The sequence below is a fragment of the Leucopleurus acutus genome, assembly GCF_964270905.1.
Source record: "Leucopleurus acutus genome assembly, chromosome: 2".
In the NCBI taxonomy this organism is placed as follows: Eukaryota; Metazoa; Chordata; class Mammalia; order Artiodactyla; family Delphinidae; genus Leucopleurus; species Leucopleurus acutus.
In genome coordinates this window covers 54926087-54952231 of record NC_139143.1, presented here as the reverse complement: position 1 = coordinate 54952231, position 26145 = coordinate 54926087, and the positions used below count along the sequence as shown (strand labels likewise).

Here is a 26145-nt window from a genome sequence, read left to right as displayed (position 1 = left end):
CTCTCTGCATCCCTCATTCTGAGGTCAGCGGCCCTTCATTTCTCCCCTTTCCTGGAAACCTCTAGGTGCTGCTTATTTTTCCACGGGCTGGGGTGGGGGGGAACACAATACAAATGGTGTATTGTTATTTTTTTAAAAAACATCATCTTCTCATGCAAATTATAACTGTAGGAGCTTTGGGGGGCATAATTAGCATAATTAGTGGAGGTTTGCTTTAATTACACTGCAAGCACAGTGGATAATGGTGTCTGCCATCTTAGAACTGTGCAGGGACCGTCTGAGGGAAAGGCTGTGAGCGCTTGGACCTGCCCCCCCCCCACCCCGCCCCACACCTCTGTCCCACTGTCATCGTGGGACCCTAGGAAGCCTGAACAGGAATGGAAAATAGCCAAAGCCGGGGGACCTTCCCTGAAAGGTAGTGACAGCTCATGGAAGTGAGTACGGATGGAAGTGGAAAGGCATCTCGGATTTTCTGGCCCCGCCTCACCCCAATCCCAATGATGTTTGTGGAAGCTCTGAGCATACTCCTGAATCCAAACGTGCCAGAGCAGATGAAACACCAAAATCTCCCTCTTTAGTTCCCCAGGCTGTATAAATTGGTTAAAAAATAAAGTCATCAGGCCACCCCAGAATGCTTACGTTATTATAGCCTGCATGCGATTAATCTCTCCCCTGGTCTCCCCACTCCTGTGGGGACTCTTCCTTTTCTCCACCCATTCCCAGGGTGTCCCTGGGCCACCCACCTCTGGCATCATCAGGCCAGCCCTACCTGATCCAGTCGGAATTCTGGACGGCCAGCTGACACATGATGAGACGGTGCCGGCTCGACACAAGGCCCTGGGAAGCAACAGAGCAGTTGTTGGGAGGCTCACTCTGCTCCCCACAGACTCCCTAAGACTCCATCCCAAGCCAGCCCATTATAAAAGTGCAGCATTTTTCAGTGCTGACAGAGAATGAAGGTGTGACCCCTCCACATGTCCCCCTGCTACACACAAGCGTAGAGTGGCAGGGTGGGTGGGAGGGAAAGAATGGAGGGTGTGTGCAGTATACTCTCCTCCCCCATCAGGGTCAGAGGTGAGCCTCCACTGATGAAGAAGCCAGTGTGTACCCAGCACAGAGAGGAGACTTAACGTGGTGAGTGTTGCCTTGTTTCCCGGGTCCATCTGGCTGGGTCACTTCCCCAGAGCCCACCAAGTTGTATCTGGGGGAGGGGGTTGAGGTCTGGGAGGGCTTCTAGATTTTCTGGGATGTGTGACAGGGAGGGAGGGGCAGGGAAATGAATTTTAAATCTGATTATAGGAGGCACAGGCCTTTTTCTCCTAAAATCCCAGGAAAGATTGCCCAGCCCATAACCAGCCCCTAGTTTGGCATCCGTGCCGAGTCACATGGCATGGATGAGTTCTGACCGGGCCTGGTCGCCGGCAGCTGTTCCTCCCAGCTGCTGCCCAACCCCCATTCGCTCAGGTCTGACTGTGGTCCAGAGATGGGAAGCAGGACACCTGCTAATGGGTGTTTTGCGTTTCCAGGAATCATAGATGGCAGTGGAGCAGTTTTACATCAGAGGAACCATCGGGTCAGGAAGGGGGGTTAGGGAGGAGAGGGGCAAAGGAGGAACTCACCTGTTTTCCATAGGAGTCATGGACAGGAGACACAATCCCACCAATGACAATAAACCTTCCAGTTTTGTGTAGATAATCTCTGGCTCTTTCTAATTAAGAGAAGAAAACCTCACATTATTTAAGAGGAAAGGTGTGGATTAGAGGTGATCATTGAAATCAGTACGTTCAGCTCTGTAAGGCTCATTTCCCATCGTTCTTGCCATTTAAATAGAAAGTGCGAACTTTCAAAGCAAACACTGGTGATTCAAGAGGTTATGGAACCAGATTTCAGCCCCCAAAGCAAAAGGATTTAGAAGTCAAGGGGATTAATCCAGGTTTAAAGGTCCAGTGCTGGACTAGCTCAGAGAGATTTAAAGCAAGCACCTCACTCAAAGCCAAAAGAGCAACTGATTGGAATTAACCATTATGATCACAAGCAGAAATTATTCCGAAGTGAAGGAGCCATTTTTTAAAAAGAAAAAAGAAGAAGCCTTCTTATGATATGAAAGGTGGGCTGACTGCCTCATGGAGTTACTCAGAAGAGGAAAATCACCAAAGCAAATTTAAGGGGCCTTCTACGTAATTAGGGAGAATTAACAATCAGACCAGAAAACCAACATTACAGTTGGTTGAGAAAAGTTCGGCCAGAGAAAAGCCTTTTTTTCCTGCTGAAAAAAAGTCATGATGTTGCTTTTTCAAATTTACCAGACAAGCCCAATTTCATTTTCATGAGACAATTTAGCAAACTAAGAAGTGATGAAGATTTTGGTTCTGTCTTTCTTCTAAGGCAGTTCGTTGTACAAATCCAACAGGTCCGGCGCTACCACAGCTGAGGGAAGGTGGTGTGGATTTACTGTGTAGGTGAGGGATTCTGTAAGGGAACAGGGGCTTGGGTAGCAAAACTGGCTGTATAGTTTACAAGCAAGCTTCCAGGATCACCCTGCTTGCTCTCTTAAAAATTTTAATTCTCACCACATTTGCCTCTTTTTTTTCTTTCGATGTGAAATCTCTTAAAGTTTTTTTTAAAAAGTAATTAATAAACTTTAGTTTTTTAGTACAGTTTTAGATTTACAGAATAATTAAGCAGATAGTACATACAGTTCTATGTATTCAGTCCCCCCATCTTCCGACCTCCCCCACACACACACCCCATTTCCCCTGTTATTACTATCTTGCATTAGTGGGGTATAATTGTTACATTTGATAGGCCCGTATTGACCCATTATTATTAACTATAGGACATAGTTTACATTGAGATTCACTCTTTGTGTTGTATGGTTCTGCGGGTTTTGACAAATACATAATGATGTGTGTCCACACTGGTTTCATAGAGAATAGTTTCTCCACGCTCAAAATCCACTGTGCTCTCTACCTATTCATCTCTCTCCCTCCTTCCAACCGCTGGTAACCACTGATCTTTTTACTATCTCTATAGTTTTGTCTTTCTCAAAATGCCAAATAGTTGGAATCACACACTATGTAGCCTCTTCAGACTGGCTTCTTTCACTTAACAATTCATATTTAAGGTTCCTCCATGTCTTTTCCTGGCCTGATAACTCATTTCTTTTTATTGCTGAATAATAGTCCATTGTCTGGACGTACCACAGTTTGTTTATTCATTCACGAATGGAAGGTCATCTTGGTTGCTTCCAGTTTTCACTAAGTATGAATAAAGCTGATATAACATTCATGTGCAGGTTTTTGAGTGGACATAAATTTTCAACTCAGGTAAATATCAAGGAGTGTGATTGCTGGAACATGCAGTAAAAGTATGTTTAATTTTGTAAGAAACTGTCTAACTATCTTCCAAAGTGGATGTACGATTTTGCATTCCTGCCAGCAGTGAATGAGCGTTCCTGTTGCTCCACATCCTCACCAGCATTCAGTATTGTCAGTTTCTAACATTATAACGTGTGTCATCTTTGCTTTTTAAAAGAGTGATATTACTTCACTAGTTTCCAAATCCTATTCTGAGGTCAAGAATAAATTGAAGGCCTTGTAGCAAAACCTTTTGGATATCTGAATAAATTCTATAGCCCCTCCTCTCTTCCCTTTGCCCTTTATACCCCAGTCTTCCTTAAGATCATTTCCATATGGGCTTTGGCTGTCACATACCCTCTGCTGCAATAAGCCAGACCTTGCTTCGTCTCCCTATCTTAGAAAAAGTGTCCTCTCTTTACTCTCCACTTACCCAAGCTTTTCATTTGAAGCTCAGCTCCACCCCTCATCCAGCATGCCTACCCTGGCAACATCCCCCTTTGCTGGACTTACTGACCTACTAGCTCCCTGTGCATCCTGTTCAAGGGATATGATCTGGAAATTGTTTCTGAAAGTTTGTGTCTTTACTCCTCTTCTGTACTGAATTCTTCAAAGCCAGGGGCTTTGCTGTAGAGAAGAGGTCCCAAATGCACAGCTAAAGGAGATGTGCAGTTAACATGCACGGGAGAAGCAAGGACAGTGTAAGACGATTTACATTCAAACAACCTTGGCTTGTTCTGTTGCCACTTGACACACTGTACAGGCTTAAGAAAAGCAATCCACAAGTAGTTCAGTCTGTCACCCATGCCAAAGACTTCTTGTGCTCTTAAGCACTCAGCACAGTGGCTTGTCTATTAGGTAATGCTTGTTCAACAAATGCTCATACCTAGAAGCTCAGGTAGCCACCTTCCCTTAGGGTTTCCTTCCACTGGGCCATGTCTGTCAGGAGAGCCACCCACTCCATTCCTCAGACCACACTCCAGAATTTCCAAGGGAAACAGGTTGCACCAAGCAACCTCATTGCCTTAGAAAATGTTATCCTTTCCCTCTGGCCAAGATGAGGGGGCACTTCCCCTGGCAATGCTCCAAAGCTCTCTGTCTCACAAAGAAGCAATTTTTGAAAGGGATAGCCCCAACCCTACACCCTAAAAAAGGATTCCTGATCTGAAATAGTTAAACACAGAAGAGTCATGATTGTGATCATGCAGTCAAATCAATTCAGTTAACATTTATTGAGCACAAAATACCATGATGGATCCTAGAGGGATAAGAGTGGCTTTATTTATTATTCTCCAAAGGTTCACAATAATGGAGAAACAGAAAGCTCTAATGAGAGGCAAATTGGGTGAATGCTATAGCTGTGGCTTTCAATGTTGCTGTTGGTGGTGGTGGTGTTTTACTACAACTCACAGTAAGAAATACATTTTATATCCTGGCACAATACATACATATGTATGTTTATGTATAATTAACTGAAACACATGTTACAATATTTTCTAGTACATTCTATTCTAGTAATTACAAATTTAAATAAAAAGCTGGTTACACCCCAGTAATGCATGGCAACCTATAGTTTGAACAACTCTGTGAGATACTAGGGCACGTGGGAAAAGGGACAAGAGAGGTAATTTTGTCTTTCTAAGGAGTGTGAGGAGTTCCAGCAAATATTCAGAAATTGCACAGTTTAAAGTATGCTTATCAACTGGTTTAGTCTTAACCACTAGGGTTAGGCTGTAGGGGGCCTGGTAGGGGTGGGTTGAGGGTGAGGGAGGGGTACTGTTGGCTAAGCAAGTGGGAATCAAACTTCAAAGGGTCCTGAAAGCCAGGCAAGGAGTGTGACTTTTATGCCACTGTTTGGTCAACATTCATCCTATGGACCACTTGCATTGGAATTACCAGGGAGAGGCTATTAAAATGCAGATTTTTAGGTCCTTGTCCGGAGTTACTGAGTCGAAATCTCTGGGATTGGAACTTAGTCTACCTTTAAAATTAGTTTCCCCAGGTGATTCTTCTGCTCTCTAAAGTTTGAGAACAATAGACATACATTGACAATAACCATAAAGATGAAAAGTATAGATAATAGGGAATCATTGAAGGCTATTGAACATGGGGAGTGACATGCTCTGAGCTTGAAGAAAAACTCACAGAGGGATAGTGAAGATGGTGAAAAATCCTGCCTTAAAGGAGACAACCATTCCTGGCAGGAAATTTTGGGCCAGGTGATGAGGGATAAAGGAAGAAGAGGACCCATCAAAACCTCCCAGAGAATGTTCAGGGACCATGGATTGCCTCCTCTCTCCAGACATTCTGTTTGCTTTGCCTCTGGGGCTTTGCAGTTGGATGTGTCAATGCAATGCCATGTCGTCAATATTTCAGGCCATACCTTTATGCCTGTACCAATAGCGCTAGGTTTTATATTCTGCAAGTCACTTGTTGCCTCAGTATCCTCTAATTTGAATGGAATGTCAGGCAAGTAAGAAACTGGAGGGACTTAATCTTGGAGGAGTCAAGACGGTGGTGTGGGAAGACGCAGAGTTCGTGTCTCCCCACAACTAGGGTGCCTGCCGGACACTAGTGGGAGACCCCAACACCCAAGGAGGTGGGAAGAACCCCCAAGCAAACCGGTAGGACATGGGGGGACTGAGGGTGGAAGAGAAGTGGAGTCCGGACAGGACCAGCGCCTCTGAGGGGTGGCTGAGATGGGGGAGGGCTTCCCATGCCTGGAGGGACCCTCGGGGGCTTGGATCAGGGGGGAGGGGGCCCAGCATTTCCACTGCCCAATTGGCCAGGGAAGTCTGCCTGGCTCTCTCTGGCTGGGTCCTATGCCCTCAGAGGTCCCCTCCAGGCTGGGTTGGTCCTGGGGGCTTAGAGGCTGGGAGAGATCAGGAGAGGCAGGTGGGAGGAACCCTCCAGGACAGGAGGAGCAGGAGAGGAATGGAGGGCATTTGTCCTGCCCACTAGAGCCCAGGAAGCCTGCTGGGCTGCCAGGTGGGGTGCCCCCCCAGACCAGAGGTGGGAGGCACGCCTGGGCCCCTTCTGATCTGTTGAGCCTAATCCCTACCCCACCCCACCCCTGCCTTTTCCAGCCCTGTGGCTACTAAGCATAGGCCCCACCCAGTGCCGAAACCTCGCCACTGCTTAGGCCCCGCCCTCCACAGCCAAGGCCTTTTCCACCTTTTTTCTCCTGCTCCTTTTTACTATTGTGGTTCTGTTTTACCTTCTGGTTGTCGTTTCAGCTATACTTTCATTTTTATATTTTTTCTAACATAGTGGTCACTTTCCTAGTCTAATTTTATTTTTTACTTTGTTATTGTTCACTTTTTTTTTTTTTTTTTTTTGCTGCCATGCCCAGCTTGCAGGATCTTGGTTCATGAGCCAGGGGTCAGGCTGAAGTTCCTGAGGTGGGAGCTCCAAGTCCGAACCACTGGACTAACAGAGAACCTCAGACACCAGGGAATATTGTTCAGAGTGAGGTCTCCTGGAGGTCCTCTTCTCAGCACCAAGACCCAGCTCTACCTAACAGCCTACAAACTACAGTGTTCGAAGCCTCAGGCCAAACAACCAGTAAGACAGGAATACAATCCCACTCATAAAAAAAAGGAAAACAATGAGATGGCAAAAAATCTATGTCACAGATGAAGGAGCAAGGTTAAAACCTACAAGACCAAATAAATGAAGAGGAAATAGGCAGTCTACCTGAAAAAGAATTCAGAGTAATGATAGTAAAGATGATCCAGAAACTCAGAAATACAATGGAGGTATGGAAATGGAGGTACTAGAAATGTTTAACATTTCTAGAAGATCTAGAAGAACTAAAGAAAAAACAAACAGAGATGAACAACGCAATAACTGAAATGAAAAATACACTTGAAAGAATCAATAACAGAATAACTGAGGCAGATGAATGAATAAGTGGGTTGGAAGACAAAATGGTGGAAATATCTGCCAAGGAGCGGAATAAAGAAAAAGAATGAAAAGAACTGAAGACAATCTCAGAGACCTCTGGGACAACACTAAATGCACCAAGATTCAAATCATAGGGGTCCCAGAGAAACACGAGAAAAAAAAGGGACTGAGAAAATATTTGAAGAGATTACAGTGGAAAATTTCCCTAACATGGGAAAGGAAATAGCCACCCAAGTCCAGGAAGCACAGAGAGTCCCACAGAGGATAAACCCTAGGAAAAACACACCAAGACACATATTCATCAAGCTAACAAAAATTAAATGCAAAGAAAAAAATATTAAAAGCAGCAAGGGAAAAAACAAAAAATAACATACAAAGGAATCTCCATAATGTTATCAGCTAATTTTTCAGTGGAAACTCTGCAGGACAGAAGGGAGTGGAAGGATATACTTAAAGTGATGAAAGAGAAAAACCTACAACCAAGATTACCCAGCAAGGATCTCATTCAGATTCAACGGAGAAGTCAAAAGCTTTTCAGACAGACAAAAGCTAAGAGAATTCAGCACGACCAAACCAGCATTACAACAAATGCTAAAGAAACTTCTCTAGGCAGGAAACACAAGAGAAGACAAAGATCCACAAAAACAAACCCAAAACAATTAAGAAAATGGTAACAGGAACATACATATCAATAATAACCTTGAATGTAAATGGTTTAAATGCCTCAACCAAAAGACACAGACTGGCTGAATGGATACAAAAACAAGATGCATATATATGCTGTGTACAAGAGACCCACTTCAGACCTAGGGACACATACAGACTGAAAGTGAGGGGATGGAAAAAGATATTCCATGCAAATGGAAATCAAAAGAAAGCTGGAGTAGCAATACTCATATCAGATAAAATAGACTTTAAAATAAAGATTGTTATAAGAGATAAGGAAGGACACTATATAATGATCAAAGGATCAATCCAAGAAGAAGATATAATAATTATAAATGTTTATGCACCCAACATAGGAGCACCTCAATACAAAAGGCAAAGGCTAACAACCATGAAAGGGGAAATTGACAGTAATACAATGATAGTGGGGGACTTTAACATCTCACTTACAACCAGACAGAAAATAAATACGGAAACGCAAGCTTTAAATGACACAGTAGACCCAATAGATCTAATTGATATTTATAGAACATTCCACCCAAAAGTGGCAGAATACACTTTCTTCTCAAGTGCACATGGAACATTCTCCAGAATAGATCACATCTTGGGTCACAAATCAAGCCTCGGAAAATTTAAGAAAATTGAAATCATATCAAGCATCTTTTCCGACCACAACAGTATGAGATTGGAAATCAATTACAGGAAAAAAACTGTAAAAAATACAAATACATGGAGGTTAAACAGTGCGCTACTAAATAACCAAGAGATCACTGAAGAAATCAAAGAAGAAATAAAAAAATACATAGAAACAAATGACAACGAAAACACGATGACCCCAAACCTCTGGAATGCAGCAAAAGCAGTTCTAAGAAAGAGGGAAGTTTATAGCAATTCAATCGCACCTCAAGAAACAAGAAAAATCTCAAACAATTTAACCATACACCTAAAGCAACTAGAGAAAGAAGAACAAAGAAAACCCAAAGTCAGTAGAAGGAAAGAAATCATAAAGATCAGAGTGGAAATAAGTGAAATAGAAACGAAGAAAACAATAGCAAAGATCAATAAAACTAAAAGCTGGTTCTTTGAGAAGATAAACAAAATTGATAAACCCTTAGCCAGAATCATCAAGAAAAAATGGGAGAGGACGCACATCCAATAATTAGAAATGAAAAAGGAGAAATCACAACTGACACTGCAGAAATACAAAGGATTATAAGAGACTACTACAAACAACTATATGCCAATAAAATGGACAACCACGAAGAAATGGACAAATTCTTGGAAAGGTACAATTTTCCAAGACTGAACCAGGAATAATTAGAAAATGTAAACAGACCTATCATAAATAATGAAATTGAAACCATAATTTAAAATCTTCCAACAAACAAAATTCAGGACCAGATGGCTTCACAGGTGAATTCTATCAAACATTTAGAGAAGAGCTAACACTGATCCTTCTCAAACTCTTCCAAAAAATTGCAGAGGGAGGAACACTCCCAAGTTCATTCTACAAAGCCACCATCACCCTGATACCAAAACCAGAAAAAGCTATCACAAAAAAAGAAAACTATAGACCAATATCACTGATGAACATAGATGCAAAATCCTGAACAAAATACTAGCAAACAGAATCCAACAACATATTAAAAGGATCATACACCATGATCAAGAGGGATTTATCCCAGGGATACATGGATTCTTCAATATACACAAATCAATCAATGTGATATGCCATATTAACAAACTGAAGAATAAAAACCATAGGATTATGTCAATAGATGCAGAGAAAGCTTTTGACAAAATTCAACACCCATTTATGATAAAAACTCTCCAGAAAATGGGCACAGAAGGAACCTACCTCAACATAAAAAGGCCATATATGACAAACCCACAGCAAGCATCATACTCAATGGTGAAAACCTGAAAACATTTCCACTAAGATCAGGAACAAGACAAGGATGTCCACTCTCGCTACTCTTATTCAATATAGTATTGGAAGTCCTAGCCACAGCAATCAGAGAAGAAAAAGAAATAAAACGAATACAAGTTGGAAAAGAAGGAGTAAAACTGTCACTGTTTGCAGATGACATGATACTATACATAGAAAATCCTGAATATGTCACCAGAAAACTACAAGAACTAATCAATGAATTTGGTAAGGTTGTAGGATACAAAATTAATGCACAGAGATCTCTGGCATTCCTATACACTAACAATGAAAAATCAGAAAGAGAAATTAAGGAAACAATCCCATTTACCATTGTAACAAAAAGAATAAAATACCTAGGAATAAATCTACCTAAGGAGGCAAAAGACTTGTACTGAGAAGACTATAAAACACTGATGGAAGAACTCAAAGATGACATAAACAGATGGAGAAATATACCATGTTCTTGGATTGAAAGAATCAATATTGAGAAAATGACTATATTACCCAAGGCAATCTACAGATTCAATGCAATCCCTATCAAATTACCAGTGGCATTCTTCACAGAATTAGAACAAAAAATTTTACAATTCGTATGGAAACACAGAAGACCCCAAATAGCCAAAGCAATCTTGAGAAAGAAAAACGGAGCTGGAGGAATCAGGATCCCTGACTTCAAACTATACTACAAAGCTACAGTAATCAAGACAGTATGGTACTGTCACAAAAACAGAAATATAGATCAATGATACAGGATAGAAAGCCCAGAGATAAATCCATGCACATATGATCACCTAATTTATGACAAAGGAGGCAAGACTATACAATGGAGAAAAGACAGCCTCTTCAATGAGTCGTGCTGGGAAAACTGGAGAGCTACATATAAAAGAATGAAATTAGAACACTATATAACACCATACACAAAGATAAACTCCAAATGGATTAAAGACCTAAATGTAAGACCGGACAGTATAAGGATCTTAGAGGAAAACATGAAAAGCACACTTTGACATAAACCATAGCAAGATCTTTTTTGACCCACCTCCTAGAGTAATGGAAATAAAAACAAAAATAAACAAATGGGACCTAATTAAACTTCAAATCTTTTGCACAGCAAAGGAAACCATAAACAAGATGAAAAGACAATGGGAGAAAGTATTTGCAAATGAAACAGTGGACAAAGGATTAATCTCCAAAATATACAAACAGCTCATGGAGCTCAATATCAAAAAAAACAAACAATTCAATTAAAAAATGGGTGGAAGACCTAAATAGACATATCACCAAAGAAGACATACAGATGGCCAAGAGGCACATGAAAACATGCTCAGCATCACTAATTATTAGAGAAATGGAAATCAAAATTACAATGAGGTATCACCTCATGCCGGTCAGAATGGCCATTATCAAAAAAGCTAGAAACAATAAATGCTGGAAAGGGTGTGGAAAAAAAGGAACCCTCCTGCACTGTTGATGGGAATGTAAATTGATACAACCACTATGGAGAACAGTATTGAGGTTCCTTAAAATCTAAAAAGAGAACTATTGTATGACCCAGCAATCCCACTACTGAGCATATACCCTGAGAAAACCATAATTCAAAAAGAGACGTGTACCACAACGTTCATTGCAGCACTATTTACAATACCCAGGACATGGAACCAATCTAAATGTCCATCGACAGATGAATGGATAAAGAAGATGTGGCACATATATACAATGGAATATTACTCAGCCATAAAAAGAAACGAAATTGAGTTATTTGTAGTGAGGTGGATGGACCTAGAGTCTGTCATACAGAGTGAAGTAAGTCAGAAAGAGAAAAACAAATACCATATGCTAACACATATATATGGAATCCTAAAAAAAAAAAAAATGGTACTGATGAACCTAGTGGCAGGAATAAAGACGCAGACGTAGAGAATGGACTTGAGGACACGGCGTGGGGGAGGGGGAAGCTGGGGCGAAGTGAGAGAGTGGCATGGACATATATACACTGCCAAATGTAAAATAGATAGCTAGTGGGAAGCAGCAGCATAGCACAGGGAGATCAGCTCGGTGTTTTGTGATGACCTAGAGATGTGGGATAGGGAGGGAGGGAGGGAGGCTGAAGAGGGAAGGGATATGGGGATATATGTATACATATGGCTGATTCACTTTGTTGTACAACAGAAACTAACACAGTATTGTGAAGCAATTATACTCCAATAAAGATCTATTAAAAAAAAAAAAAGAAACTGGAACCCAGCTAAACATAAGTGGCCAAGGAGCACATACAATTACTCTTTCTTTGTTTCCCATAGAGATTCTAAATGCTTGAAAAGTCTAGTGATATCTAACTCAGGAACTGTGGTACTGTGGAAACAACACTGAACTTGGGATCATAAGACTTCTGGATCTTGGGTAAGTCACTTAATTTCTCTGAGCGTTAAGTTGCCATATCTGTTAAATGCCTTCTTTCCAAGGTTGTTATGAGGATCAAGTCAAATTCTGAATATAAAAATGCATAATGCCCATGTGGTTTTACTGGAGAATTTCACCAAACATTTAAAGAAGAATTAAAACCAATGCCACAGAAGGATCTAATGTAAAACATGGTGACTATAATTGATTGATAAGTAAAATGATTCTAACACCCAATTCCAATGTGTGTGTGTGTGTGTGTGTGTGTGCATGTGTGTGTATGTTTCCCATACCACCAGGCAATCCTTGGACACCAGTGGGGTGTCCTACAATTCAACCCAATTCTGACTCATCTACCTGGAGAGAGCTTTGGATCCCACAGATTAAGGGCTCAGTCTTACAAGACTGCCTCCTCCCCTTTGGATGACAAATTCCAAGTTCATGTTGTTACTGTGCTTCTGACTGACCACGCGGTTACAAACTGGAGTTTCCCATGACCCACTCCTTGGACTTCATATGCCAGTCACAAGTCCAGGTTGTTACCTGTATTTCTGACCAACTGGCTATAAATCAGAGGCTCCCACGACCACCTCGTTTATCTGATTAATTTACTAGAGCAACTCACAGAACTCAGGAAACCCGTTTACTTACCAGATTATCAATTTATTACAAAGGGTATTAAAGGATACATACAAATCAACAGCCAGAAGAAGAGATACATATGGTGGGGTCCAGAACAAAGGAGTCTCTGTACTCGTGGAGTTTGGGGTCTCATGGAATTTGGGGCATGGCACAGTGGTATGTGGAAGCATTCTGGTTCCCCAACCTAAAAGGTCTTCAAACCCCTTGCTTTTTGGGTTTTTAATGGAGGCTTCATTATTTAGGCATGAATGATTAAATCATTGGCTATTGGTGACTGATTCAACCTACATCCCCACCTCTTCCCCAGAAATCAGATGGTGGTGCTGAAAGTTCCTACCTTCTTCTCTTAGTTGCTTTCCAAAAGTCACCTCATCAACATTAGCCTAGTTGTGGTGGAAAGGAACTGAAGCAAGAGACCAAGTATTATAACAAAAGATGCCTCCATTGTTCTTATTGCTCAGGAAATTCCAAGGGTTTTGGGAGCTGTGAGCCAGAAACTGTGCACAAAGACCAAATATACATGAGAAACATATATGTGGACATCTGAATGACCACATCTATATTTCTTATAAATCACAGTATTGCAATAACATTGTATTATCTAATTTAAATTTGCTAAGAGAGTAGAACTTAAATGTTCTCACCAAAAAAATGTAAATATGTGAGGTGACGGATGTGTTAATTAACTACATGAGAGGAATCCTTTGACAATGTATACTTAAATTAACACGATGTACACTTTATCTTAAAATTGTATATGTCAATTATACCTTAATAAAACTGAAACTTAAGAAAAATTCTAGAGTCTCTTCTAAAAAATAGAAAAGAAGGGGACCCTTTCCAATTCATTTTATGAAGCCACTATTGCTCTGACATCAAAACCAGGCAGAGTACAAAACATGCAAAAATCATTAGCAAAGTATTAGCAAATAGAATCTGGCTGTATATAGAAAGAATTATACACCATGACCAAGTGGCATGTAATCCAGTGATGGAAGGCTGTTTCAATATTTGAAAAATCATTCAGTGTAATTCATCACATTAACAGGCTAAAGAAGAAAAATCACATGATTATATCAATTGATGCAGAAAAAGCAGTTGACAAAATTCAACATTCATTCATGATAAAAACTCAGAGAAGTAGGAATGGAAGGGAACTTCTTCAACATGATAAAGAACATCCATGAAAACCTACAGCAAACATCATACTTAATGACGAAAGACTGAATGCTTTCTCCCTGAGATCAGGAAAAAGGCAAGGACAGCTGCTCTTACCACTGCTATTCAACATGGTACTGGAAGTTCTAGCTAGCTCAGCAAAGCAAGAAAAAGAAATCAAAGACAAAGAGATCAAAAAGAAAAAAAAAAACAAAAAACCTATCTCTGTTGCATATGGCATGAAAGTCTACTTAGAAATTCCAAGAAATCTACAAGGAAACTCCAAGAACTAATAAGTGAATTCAGTAAGATCATAAGATATAAGATCAACATAAGAAAATCAATTGTATTTCTATATGCTAGCGAAAAAACACATGGAAACTGAAATTTAAAATACAGGATGACTTATAACCTTTCAAAAAATAAAATACTTAGGAATAAATATAATAAAACTTATACAGAACTTATATGCTAAAAACTACAAAATGCTGATGAAAGAATCAAAGAAGATCTAACAAAATGTTGAGACATACTGTGTTTATGGATTAAAAGACTCAACATAGCAAAGATATTAATTCTTCCCAAATTAATATATAAATTTAATGCACTTCCTATCAAAATCTCAGCAAAATTTCTTTTTTGCATAAATGAAGACAAAATAATTCTAAAATTTATATGGAAAGGTAAAGGAGCTGAAATAGTTAATACCGTTTTTTAGAAAAGAGGAATAAAGTGAGAAAATCGATCTGTCTAAATTTTAAACCTTATTATACAACTATAGTAATCAAGAGTGTGAGGTATTGGCAGAGAGGTAGACACATAGATCAATGAACTAGAACAGAGAGTCCAGAAACAGCCCCATACAAGGATAGCCAACTGAATTTTGACAAAGGTGCAAAAACAATTCAATGGAGGAAGGGTAGTCTTTTCAATAAATGGTGCTGGAGCAACTGGACAGCCATAGACCAAAAACAAAATAAAAACAAAAACACTCTATACAAAAGTTAATTCAAAATGAATCATAGATTTAAATTATGTAAAACTATAAAACTTTTAGATGAAAACATGCAAGAAAATCTTTGGGTCCAGGCCTTGGTGAAGACTCTTAAGACATGACACCAAAAACAGGATGTATAAAAGAAAAAAAAAGCAATAAATTGGACTTTAATAAACAACTTTTTTTTTCTACAAAAGACCCTATTAAGAGGATTAAAAAAACAATTTATAAGCTGGGAGAAAATATTTGCAATCCACATGTCTTAGGATTCATATTTAGAGCATAGAAAGGACCCTCAAAACTTAACAGTAAAAAAACTAACAATCCAATTAGAAAATGGGCAGAAGACGTGAAAAGACATTTTACTGAAGAGGACAGATGGATGGCAAATAAACACATGAAATGATGTTCAGTACCTCTAAGCATGAGGAAATGTAAATTAAGACTATGAGGAGATATACCTATTCACTAATAGAATGGCTATAAGAAAAAAGAATGACAATGCCAAGTGCTGTCAAGGACGTAGAGAAACTGGGTTCCTTGTGCATTGCTGGTGGAAATGTGAAATGGCAAGCTACTCTGAAAACTAGTTTTGCAGTTTCTTAAAAAACTAAACATACATTTACCATATTACTCAGCAGTTGCACTCCTGGGTATTTATCCCAAAGAAATCAAACCATGTCTACATAAAAACCTGTACATGATTGCTCATATTAGCTTTATTTGTAACAACCAAATACAGCAAACAAATAAAATGGCCTACAATAGCTAAATGGTTAGACTGTGGTACATCCATACCATGGAATACTACTTAGCAACAAAAAAGGAACAAACTGATTTGGAACAAACAAAAAGGAAAAAGGATAAATGCAACAATTGAGATAGATCACCAGTTCATCACACTGAGTGAAAAAAAGCCAATCTCAGAAGGTTGCATACTGTATGATTCCATTTACATAACATTCTCAGAAATTATACAGATTAGTGGTTGCCAAAGTTTAGGGATGGGGGTACGGGAAAAGGAAGTGGGAGTGACTATAAAGCTGTAGCTCTAGGGGTATCTTTGTGGCGGTGGACTCGTTTTGTATCTTAATTGCGTTGGTTACATGAATCTACACATGTGATAAAATCACATATAACTACACATACACTTTATACCAATGTCAATTTCCTCATTTTAATATTGTACTGTAGTTACATAAAATGTAAGCATTTCAGGAAACTGGGTGAAGGGCACATGGGATCTCTCGGTACTATCTTTGCAACTCCCTATGAATCTATATTTGTTTCAAAAGAAAATGTTTTTAAAGAATTCACACTAAACCACCAAACAATGTATAATTTTAAGGTGGCAGTGTGCAAATCCAAGCAAATGGCTAGAAAACTCGGGGGTTAGATGCTTCTGGAAATTTATGTCTCCTCATCCCTTTGCAGTTTTGTTACTATCTGGATTCCAAGATTTTGGGTTGTTAAGGCCGGGAGGTTCATTGAAAGCAGTGCTTCTCAAGCTGATGTCCATGTAAATCCTCTGCGGATCTTTTTAGGATGTAGATTCTGATTTCAAGGGTCTGAGTGGGGCCTGAGATCAGGGCCTTGATTAGGGTGAGGTGAGAGGGGCAGGATCATTCAAGTGCTGGGTCAGATCCTGTCTTCATTTAAAATTATGGTATTTTCGGGCTTCCCTGGTGGTGCAGTGGTTGAGAGTCCGCCTGCCGATGCAGGGGACACGGGTTCGTGTCCCGGTCCGGGAGGATCCCACATGCCGCAGAGCAGCTGGGCCCGTGAGCCATGGCCGCTGAGCCTGCGCGTCCGGAGCCTGTGCTCCGCAACGGGAGAGGCCACAACAGCGAGAGGCCAGCGTACCGAAAAAAAAAAAAAAAAAAAAGATATTTTCTTCATCACGGGTTTTTGCATTAATTTTGATTTTTTAAAATATTATTTATTTTGATTACTGAGTTTCGGGGTGCCCCCTTAAATTTTGCACTGGAGGGGGCCATCCCCCTTGGCCTCACCCCACTCCTGGCCCTGCCTGAGATGCTGCATTTCTAATAAGCTCCCAAATGAGACCAGTGCTGCTGGTGTGTAGACTATATTTTGAATAGCAAGGGACTACAGACAGGTGGGGCAGCCCCTGCAACGGTAGGGTACCCACAAAAGAAGTTCTCCTCCCTCCTCGACTCCACCACTACCACCACTTTGCATGACAAGGGCATTTCTCAACACTGGCAGGTAACCCACTGGCAAAGCCGTAGCTAGGGCCCTGGAATTTAATTTCATGCCAAGCTCCCCAAGCTGTGGTCTATTGTTGTCCGTCAGCTCTGTCCCGGGGACAGAACCAAATCACTCTCACATTTTACATGCTGGTCTGACCCATCCTCCATTTGGTCTACTTTCCTTGCTCCTAGTCTCACAGAGGAGGAGCCCGAGGCTCCCAGTGGCATCGTCATGTCCTGTCCTTGGTACCCAAGGATCCACTGTGTCTCACAACTCATTCCAGGCCACTTGGAACCAGGTAAATCGACCTTCCCGACAGGCTGTGCTGGACCCACCAGCTGAGGATAGACACAACACAGGTGATTTGTCCATTAATAATAGTTCATGAGACATGAGACAGACATGTCTCGTCTGCCTCCTGGCTACTCAGTGAACCTGGCTGATGCGTAATCTACTCTCCTCCTCCAGGCAGTTAATGGAGGAAACACTGTGGTCAGGACATCAATACTAACTTGATTTTTCCTTTTCAGCTGCAATTAGAAATGATCTTTTCTGAGCTGTATTCGCAGCTAGAGCTGCCTGCATTTTCCTTGTTTGTGAATTTCACAAAGGCAGTTTGGATTTGTAAACATTCTAAATCTCAGAAAACACTTGCTAATAAAGGAAGAAAACAAACTGTGAGTCCCTCTAGGCAGAGTTATTCCTGCTCAGGGGCTAAAAAAAATATATTTTTAAGGGAACCATCCTTGTGGCCTAGCAAACTGAACCTCGGGCATTCCCTAACAAAAATTTAATGAGTGTTTATTATGTTCAAGGTTCTCTGCCAGGTGCTGTAGGGGACATAGAGAAGTAAAAGACACAATCCCTATCTCTAGGGAGCTTAGGTTTTCAATGCAAGGACATGGCATCCTCTGCTTAATCAATACCAAAATGAACAGCAGAGACCTTAAGTGCTATAGGACTTCAGGGGAGGGAGCAATCCCAGTGGAATGGGGTGACCTGGGAAGCTTTCCTAGAACAGATGAGACTTGAGCTGGGTCCTGACAGCAGAGAAGAGGAAGGTATATTCACTCTGTCTTTTAATTTTCTGTTTTCTGATGCTTTAACATCTGGGCCCTTGCTGACCCTGGAAGGGCCACCCTCCAAGAGTTTGCCAGTTCCTAGAGATGGAAAACAACTCACTCTAGAATGCACCCTTCCCGTACCACCTCCTCCATCTGGCTCTCACACTTAGGGCCACTATTCCCCTGCCCTAATCACCCCAGAGCCAGGTACCATACTAGAGACAGCTCCTATGTCACAGAGCCTGTTGAAATCATTCACACTAGCCAATCCTAAGCCTGCTTACCCTGCCTCTCCCCCTTCCTACAGAAACCACAACAAAGGCTCTTCCCCATGTCTCACCCCATCTCTCTGCCTCCTGACTGGCCCTGGTGCTTCCCCATGTGGCCCCCCACCCCTGAAACCTGTCATGTTCTCTCCTCTTGGGATCTGTGAGTATACATATCTTTTCAATGGCAATCATCTCCTGATCTGTTGGCCTTGCCACACCTAAATAATAGCAAAGCCTACATTTTGAAACAGAAGAAAGACACTCATTCCAGGGGGACAAGGCGATGTGAGCAGATGAACTGAGTCATGAGTGGAGTCTCCAGGCTCTATGGCTTGGCTTCTTTGAAAAGCAATGATACCATTTTCAGCCACTGTCACTGAGGGTGTCCCCCAAACAACTTGAGCATCTTTCTGGATCTTCCTCTAGTCCCAAATCCTCCAGTCTCCATCCTTTTGGGAAGCAGGGAGTCGGGCGATCACACGCCCCTGGCTGGGTGAAACAGTCAGTCATACCAGCCTCTCTGAGTTGTCCAGCCTAAGGCATGAGACAGTTGTCAAGTGAGATTCCTACTTGAGTCTGAAATGAGTATGAAAGAGTGGTATTTTCTCTGACGTTGATCCATGGGTGGGACTATGGGAGCCCACCATGCCACCCCTTGGACATCATTAGCTGAGTGGGCTAAGAGCCCCCTAAAATAAGTGCAGCAGGCTTACTCCCCCCCAGGGATTTACAGACTTACCCCAGGGAGCAGTTAGCTGAGCTCTTCATGAATCAGCCCTGCCCTTGCTAGCCATCTACAAGTGCATGCCATTGTGCCTCAGTGGAACTGGGGGAGAGGATGTGGATTCACCCCTCACTGGATTCACCCAGTGGCCTCTCCCCTTCCTCAAACACTTTACCTGCAACTCCAGGAGAAGCAATGAAATATGAAGCCCCTTGAGGTCATGAGAGCACAGATTTTTCTTCACAGTGAAAGCGTCTTAGTCCCGCCTCTCTGACTCAGGAAGGCACGTGATGGAAGCTACGTTTCCCGAGGAGGTGATAGCGTGCCCAGATCCGGTGCATTCTTCTGCCCAGTGTCTGCGGCTAGCGGCTGACCAGCAGAAGAGGTGGTCTGAGCTTGGATGCACGTGGGGATCAGGCTGAGGTCCCTGAACACAGTCATGTGCAGAGCAGCCCTGAAAACCTTGAGAAGCTCCCCTGGACACAGAATCCAGTCTCCTATTGACCATCTGTCAACTCTCACCAGCTGCCCTCCACCCCCACTGCGCATGCCTCAGGCTGTCTGAACTGACCCAGGAAAGTAATCAGTGCTTCCCAGAACCCCTTGCATGCTTGGCTTTCCTCTAGTTCCTGGATTTTTAACCATTTGTCTGGCTTTTGCAGCCCTGAACTGGTTGTCAGGGAGAAACAGTGTGGCACACTCCCTCTTTACCGCCCATCTTATTTGCTCCACTACCTCTAGCTTGGGAGGATTGGAGTCCCTTTGTCTTCACAGCTGGGAAATGATTTATGACCCTCATTTCCTCAACTCTCACTTCTGACAGGCAGTGCTGGGGTGAACCTCTCATACGTCCCGGCTGCCATGTGCCACCCCAGAAGTCTCCATTCAAATCCGTTCCACTTGAAAAGCTCCCCCCGCTCCCCCACCCCCCACCCAGATCTCCAGCCGTCACCCCTTTCAAACCAGGCTACAAGCTTCTTGGAATTCACCCACTGTTGAAAAAGCTTTTTTCTATTTATTGCCTCAGAAATAGAGAGCTAAATATATACATGAACCCTTCAGTGAGACTCACAAACACATGAGAGAATTATTTCAGAACCCCGCAGACTGTAATACTAAATATAACTGGGTGGGTGGGTGGATTGGGGAGGGAGGGGTGGATTGGGGAGGGAGGCGTGGCTAGAGTGGAAGGTGAGGGGGAAGGAATAAAGGCAGGAGGAGGACACATGATGTAGAAAACCCACCGTAGCTTCACATTAAGGAGACGAGTCTCTGTCATTTGCATGGAATCAGGCTCTATTTTTAACTACAAGTCTGTTACTCCACACTTCATTAACCATTAACCTTTTTGAATGGCTTCTTATTTAGGGATAATTCAGGCTTTGCAGTAGGATTTATTGAGGAAATAGCTTTGCCTTTATTAAGTAAAACAAGTGGAGAACATGAGGCCAAGAAGTTTCCTTTTTTGTAAGGATGTGGTCCTCCTGAGGCTGTAGTGCAGGGTAGGATTTCTTAAAGGTTAAAAGTTGCTTTTCTCTTACAGAACGCTATTGGAAAAACGCTGTTTTCTTCACAGCTTTCTTATTTGTGTTCATCTTTCCTCTCTGCTTCCCCAAGAGTCAGTAGAAATATCTTCTGGAAATAAGGGCCCCCTTAGCTAGGGCAACTGACTGCCCAGTTTTGCCCAAAACTTTCCTAGTTTTAGCACTAAAAGTTCTATGATCGGGAAGACCGTTCAGTCCCCAGCAAACTGAGACGGTTGGTGTGTTATGCTAAATAACGGCCCTCGAGGGCTTCCCTGGTGGCGCAGTGGTTGAGAGTCCGCCTGCCGATGCAGGGGACACAGGTTCGTGCCCCGGCCCGGGAAGATCCCACATGCCGCGGAGAGGCTGGGCCCGTGAGCCGTGGCCGCTGAGCCTGCGCGTCCGGAGCCTGTGCTCCGCAATGGGAGAGGCCACAACAGTGAGAGGGCCGCGTACCACAAAAACAAACAAACAAACAAATAAAAAACGGCCCTCGAAAGATGTCCATGTCCTAATCCCTGGAACCCGAAAATATGTTACCTTAACATAGCAAAAGGGACTTTGCAGATGTGACTTAAATTAAGGATCTTGAGACAGGAAGATTTTCCTGTATTATCCAGGTGAGTCCCATGAAATCACAGAGGGAAGGCAGGAGGGTCAGACTCAGAGGAGATGTAACAACAGAATCAGAGGGAGATTTGAAGATGGAGGAAGGAGCCATGGGACCAGGAATGCAGGCGGCCTCTGGAAGCTGGGAAAGGCGAGGGAGCAGATCTCCCTCCGAGCTTCCAGGAGGAACACACCTTGATTTTAGGACTTCCAGACCACAAGATAATAAATTTCTGTTTCTTTAAGCCAAAAAGTTTGTGATAATTGATTACAGCAGCAGGAGTAAATCAATATAGTTGTCACCCTAACCCTGCCTCCACCAGGGTGCCCGGTCTACCACTGAATCTTGCTGTCTTTTTCTTTTACATGCACGTGAACCAAAGAACAAGTATCAGCTCCCACAGAAGTGGAGAAAAGAAATCAGCTCACAAAAAATGTACATGTGTTAGACTCTTTCAGGGTCACAGAAAGGACACAGTTTTAAAGTAATTCCAGTGTTATTTTGGAATTTCCTCTTTAAAGAAACCTATAAGTAAAGAAATGTACAATAACTTATAAACACCCCAAAGTAAAGCCTTTGCAACTCCTTAAGTTTGGACACCGAGCCAACCTAGGAGGCAATGGAGTACAATTTTATAGGCTCTAGGTTCAAATCCTGCCCCAGTCGTTGAACCTGTGTTTAAAATCCTGCCCCAGGCATTACTAGCTGGGTGATCTTGGGTTAGTTACTCAGCTGCTCTGGCTGCTGACTCATCTCTAAGCTGAAGATAATAAAATTATTCAGCTCACAGGATTATTAGATAGTAGATGCAAAGAGCTCAGGATAGCACCAGCACCCAGGAAACACTGACCATACTTTTCTTTCTTGGGAAAGCCTAACAACTCCTTTGGGGAGGAAAGTGTGAGATAATAGAAAATATATATATTGGTCTGTGCCCCCAACTCCTGGCATAGAGCTCCTAAAACCCTTGTAATTTCCTAAGTGATGAGAAAACTAGGCGCATCTGTTGTTCTAGTATTTGTCCTTGACCCCGTCCGTGACACAGGGCTCTTAAAACCCTTGCAAATTCCTAAGTAATGAGAGCACAAGGAAAATCTTTTGTTTTAATGAGGTGACTCTAGGTGAGTTCCCAGATGACTCATGGGTGGAGGCTGGTCACCTGGAAGACCAAGCCATGATTAAAAGCTTGGAATTTTCAGCTCCACACCCCCACACCCTCCCCATCCTCCAGAGAGGGGACAGGGGGCTGGAAATGGAATTAATAATTGATCGTGCCTACATGAGGAAGCCTCCATAAAAATCCCAGTAGTAGGTGGTTCAGAGAGCTTCCAGGCTGGTGAACATATCACTGGGAGGGTGACACACCCCAACTCCACGGGGACAGAAGCTCCTACGCTCGGGACCCTCCCAGACCTCACCCTGTGTATCTCTTCAGCTGGCTGTTCATCTGTATCGTATCCTTTAATAAACTGGTGAACGTGAGTGTTTCCCTGGGTTCTGTGAGCTGCTCTAGCAAATTAACCCAAGGAGGGAGTTTTTAGAACCTCGCATCTGTAGAGTTTGGTCAGAAGCATAGGTGAAAGCACGTGAGCTTTCTCCTGGTGTCTGAAGTATGTGTGTGGAGCGAGGTGAGGGGTTAGGGTTAGGGTCTGGGGGGAATGGGACAGTCCTGTGGGACTGAGCCCTTAGCCTGTGGGATCTGATGCTATCTCTGGATAGATAGTGTCAGAAGTGAGATAAATTGTAGGACACCAGGCTGGTGTGGCAGAAACTGCCTGTTGTGGAGAAAAACCTCCAAACATTTGTTCACCAGAAGTGGCAGAAGTGTGTTTTATATGACGGGTAAAGGAGACACACAAGGAAGGGTCTCATAGCAGGGAAGAACTGGGTTTTTCCCTACGTAGGAAGGTGGAAAACTGAGATTTTTTCCTTATAACCAAAGTTATAACAAGAAAAATTCAAAAACTCTTTCTAAAAACATGCAGCTTGCCACTGTGGGAGTAGGAAGTCTGAGAAGTCTTACTTTCGACCTGCAATGCTTGCCGGTATCCCCAGTGAGATGTTTTTCTTGGCGCTCACTACCTCTCTCGTCCTGTCCTATCCTTAGGAGAGCAGATGTGCCCCTCTCGGCTTGAGAAGCCACCTCTGGAGACCAGGAGTCTGACTCTTTCCAGACCCTGATCTCCACTTGTCCTTACGTGAAACCAAAGAAGGGGTTCCGAGTCATGTCAGCGAAGCCAAGACCGAGGGCGGGGGTGGGGTGTGCTGCACTTGGGCAGATTTCCACTCACTTTAGAGCATTAGCTGAGTTGCCGGGTGTGTTCGGATGATGGATGGGAGAGAGAGCCGCATCCAGGAAATGTCAGCCTGGCCCACTGCTCTCCAGGTTATGGACTGAGCCCTGCTGGCACGGGGCACAGAGGTTTCTGGTGCGATGGAGGAGACTGTTCTGAAAGGTTCCATTGGTCTTATGAAACTCTCAGAGCTCACAGAGATTTTTGCTGCTTCTCCCTGAACTGACTTGGAGGTATGACTCCAGGAGGCACCAGCAGGAAACAATCTTAAAATGTCCATTAGGATTCTGATGTGAAATGAGATACCATTGTTGTGTATCCCTTAAGGCAATTTTAAAAAATGATACTAATTAGTGTCAGTGAGGATGAAGGGAGGTATGCATTCTAACACACTGTTGGTGGGAGTACAAATTGATTAAGCCTTTTAGGAAAGCAATATGGAGGTCAGCATCTATCAAAATGACAAATGGGCGTAACCACTGACCTGGCAATTCCACTTCCAGGAACGGTATACTACAGAAAAAAACTTGCACATGTGCACAGAGATGTGTTCAAAAGGATGTTTCACTTTAGCATTATCTGTAATAGTAAAAAATCAGAAATCAATATAAAAGATGTTAGACAAATTATGGTATATACATCTAAAGGAATATTATGCAGCCATTAAAAACAATGAAGAAGGCCTGACATGGAAGAACTCTAAGACACATTGTTAGAGGGGGAAAGAAATCAAGTAACAGAACAGTACCTATAGTATGGTGACATTTGAATAAAATGCTATGAGTGTAAAATAAATTCAGCTAATGATAAGGAGAGAAGGGAAGAAGCTGAAACAGAGAAGGTAAGGTGTGGGCCAGCTTCTTTGCGGAAGTGACATAGGGGAAGAGAAGTGAATGACAAGGCCTCAGCCACACAAGATCTGGAGGGCACGTGTGGCAGATCAGCGAGAGCAGCTGGTAAAGTCCTGGAGGCAGAAGAGCCAGGCTGGTGCTGGAGTCACAGAGGTTTGAGGGAGACCCACAGGCAAGGGCCTTGTAAGCAGGGAAGACGTTTAGGATTTTATCCTAAGCACGTGGAGGGCTGTAGGCAGGAGAAGGATCTGAGTTACATTTCTGAAAGCTCAGAATTGGCCTTGGGTGGGGATTCCCTGGTGGCGCAGTGGTTGAGAATCTGCCTGCCAATGCAGGGGACACGGGTTCGAGTCCTGGTCTGGGAGGATCCCACATGCCGCGGAACAACTGGGCCCGTGAGCCACAACTACTGAGCCTGTGCGTCTGGAGCCTGTGCTCCGCAACAAGAGAGGCCGCGATAGCGACAGGCCCGCGCACTGCGATGAAGAGTGGCCCCCTCTCGCCGCAACTAGAGAAAGCCCTCGCACAGAAACGAAGACCCAACACAGCCAAAAATAAATAAATAAATTTATTTAAAAAAAAAAAAAATTGGCCTTGGGTGAAAAATGAATAGTGGAGGTAAGTGACAATCACAGGAGTCCAGGCTAGAAATAGTCATGAACCTACCAATCGCCAGGCCTCCTGTCATGTTCTTCTGACAGAGATATGTTAATCTGCATCTTCCAAGGTGTTCGGTAACTACGATATTATTTTTAAAAGTAAAAAGACCTATGTTAAGTGGAGAGTAATATTATAGGAGAATTAAATTTTGTTAGAGTTGATTAATTATGCAGGTTATTTTGTTAGAAACATATCTTGATCTGGTCAAATTCTTTCCGCAGCATACAGCAGTTTACTCAACAACCTGATATTATATTGTTAGTTTATGAAGTGGGTAGCAGAACTGTTCCCCCAACCCAAGAGTGAAAAGGAGACCCCAGGAATTATGAAAACCTGTATATAAAATGCCCAAGTCAAGTTCCACAGCCTCACGCTCTTACGTGTACCCTGTACGTGCTTAGGCATAATTCTCTGGTTTCTGTTCCTTATTTTAGCTAAAGCTACAGTGTCCCCTAGAAGACCAAACTTTTTTTCTTTTAATCCTAATTTTAAGCATAGCAAATATTTTCTCTTGGATGAACCTTCTCAGCACTTTTTTGAAAATATAAAGTGGACACTAGAAGAATCATGGAAATTCACCCCGGGCAGTCCATAGCTCTGTTCTTGGAATATAGAAGATGAGTTTCATGACCTTCCACAGTGAAGGCAGTTCTAATTAGAGTGAAAAGAGACAGCTAGGATTAGGTAACTCTGCAATCACCCTAGGCGGGGCTCAGATGGACTCTCCCAAACATTCTTAAGATGCGTATTTCTGATTATTCAAAAACCTTGGCACGGTGATCTGAATTTTAGTATCTCTAGGTCAGCTTCCCAAACTGCCCTGACCCTGACACTGCTTTCCAAAACTCTGTGTGAACAGCCAGTGCAGAATATGACATAGT

At 42.6% G+C, this 26145-nt stretch overlaps 1 protein-coding gene across 1 annotated transcript in view; it reads right to left on the bottom strand.

Moving 5' to 3' along the window:
- Positions 1-26145, bottom strand: part of NMNAT2 (nicotinamide nucleotide adenylyltransferase 2) — a gene marked incomplete at its 3' end in the record, with an annotated part of 193365 nt that overhangs the window by 35657 nt on the left and 131563 nt on the right. The window contains exons 6-7 of the mRNA XM_082833824.1: positions 1620-1708; positions 770-837 (exon numbers count right to left, since the gene is read on the bottom strand). Coding sequence (XP_082689950.1) covers positions 770-837; positions 1620-1708 — 157 coding nt within the window. The remainder of the gene's footprint in view (positions 1-769; positions 838-1619; positions 1709-26145) is intronic.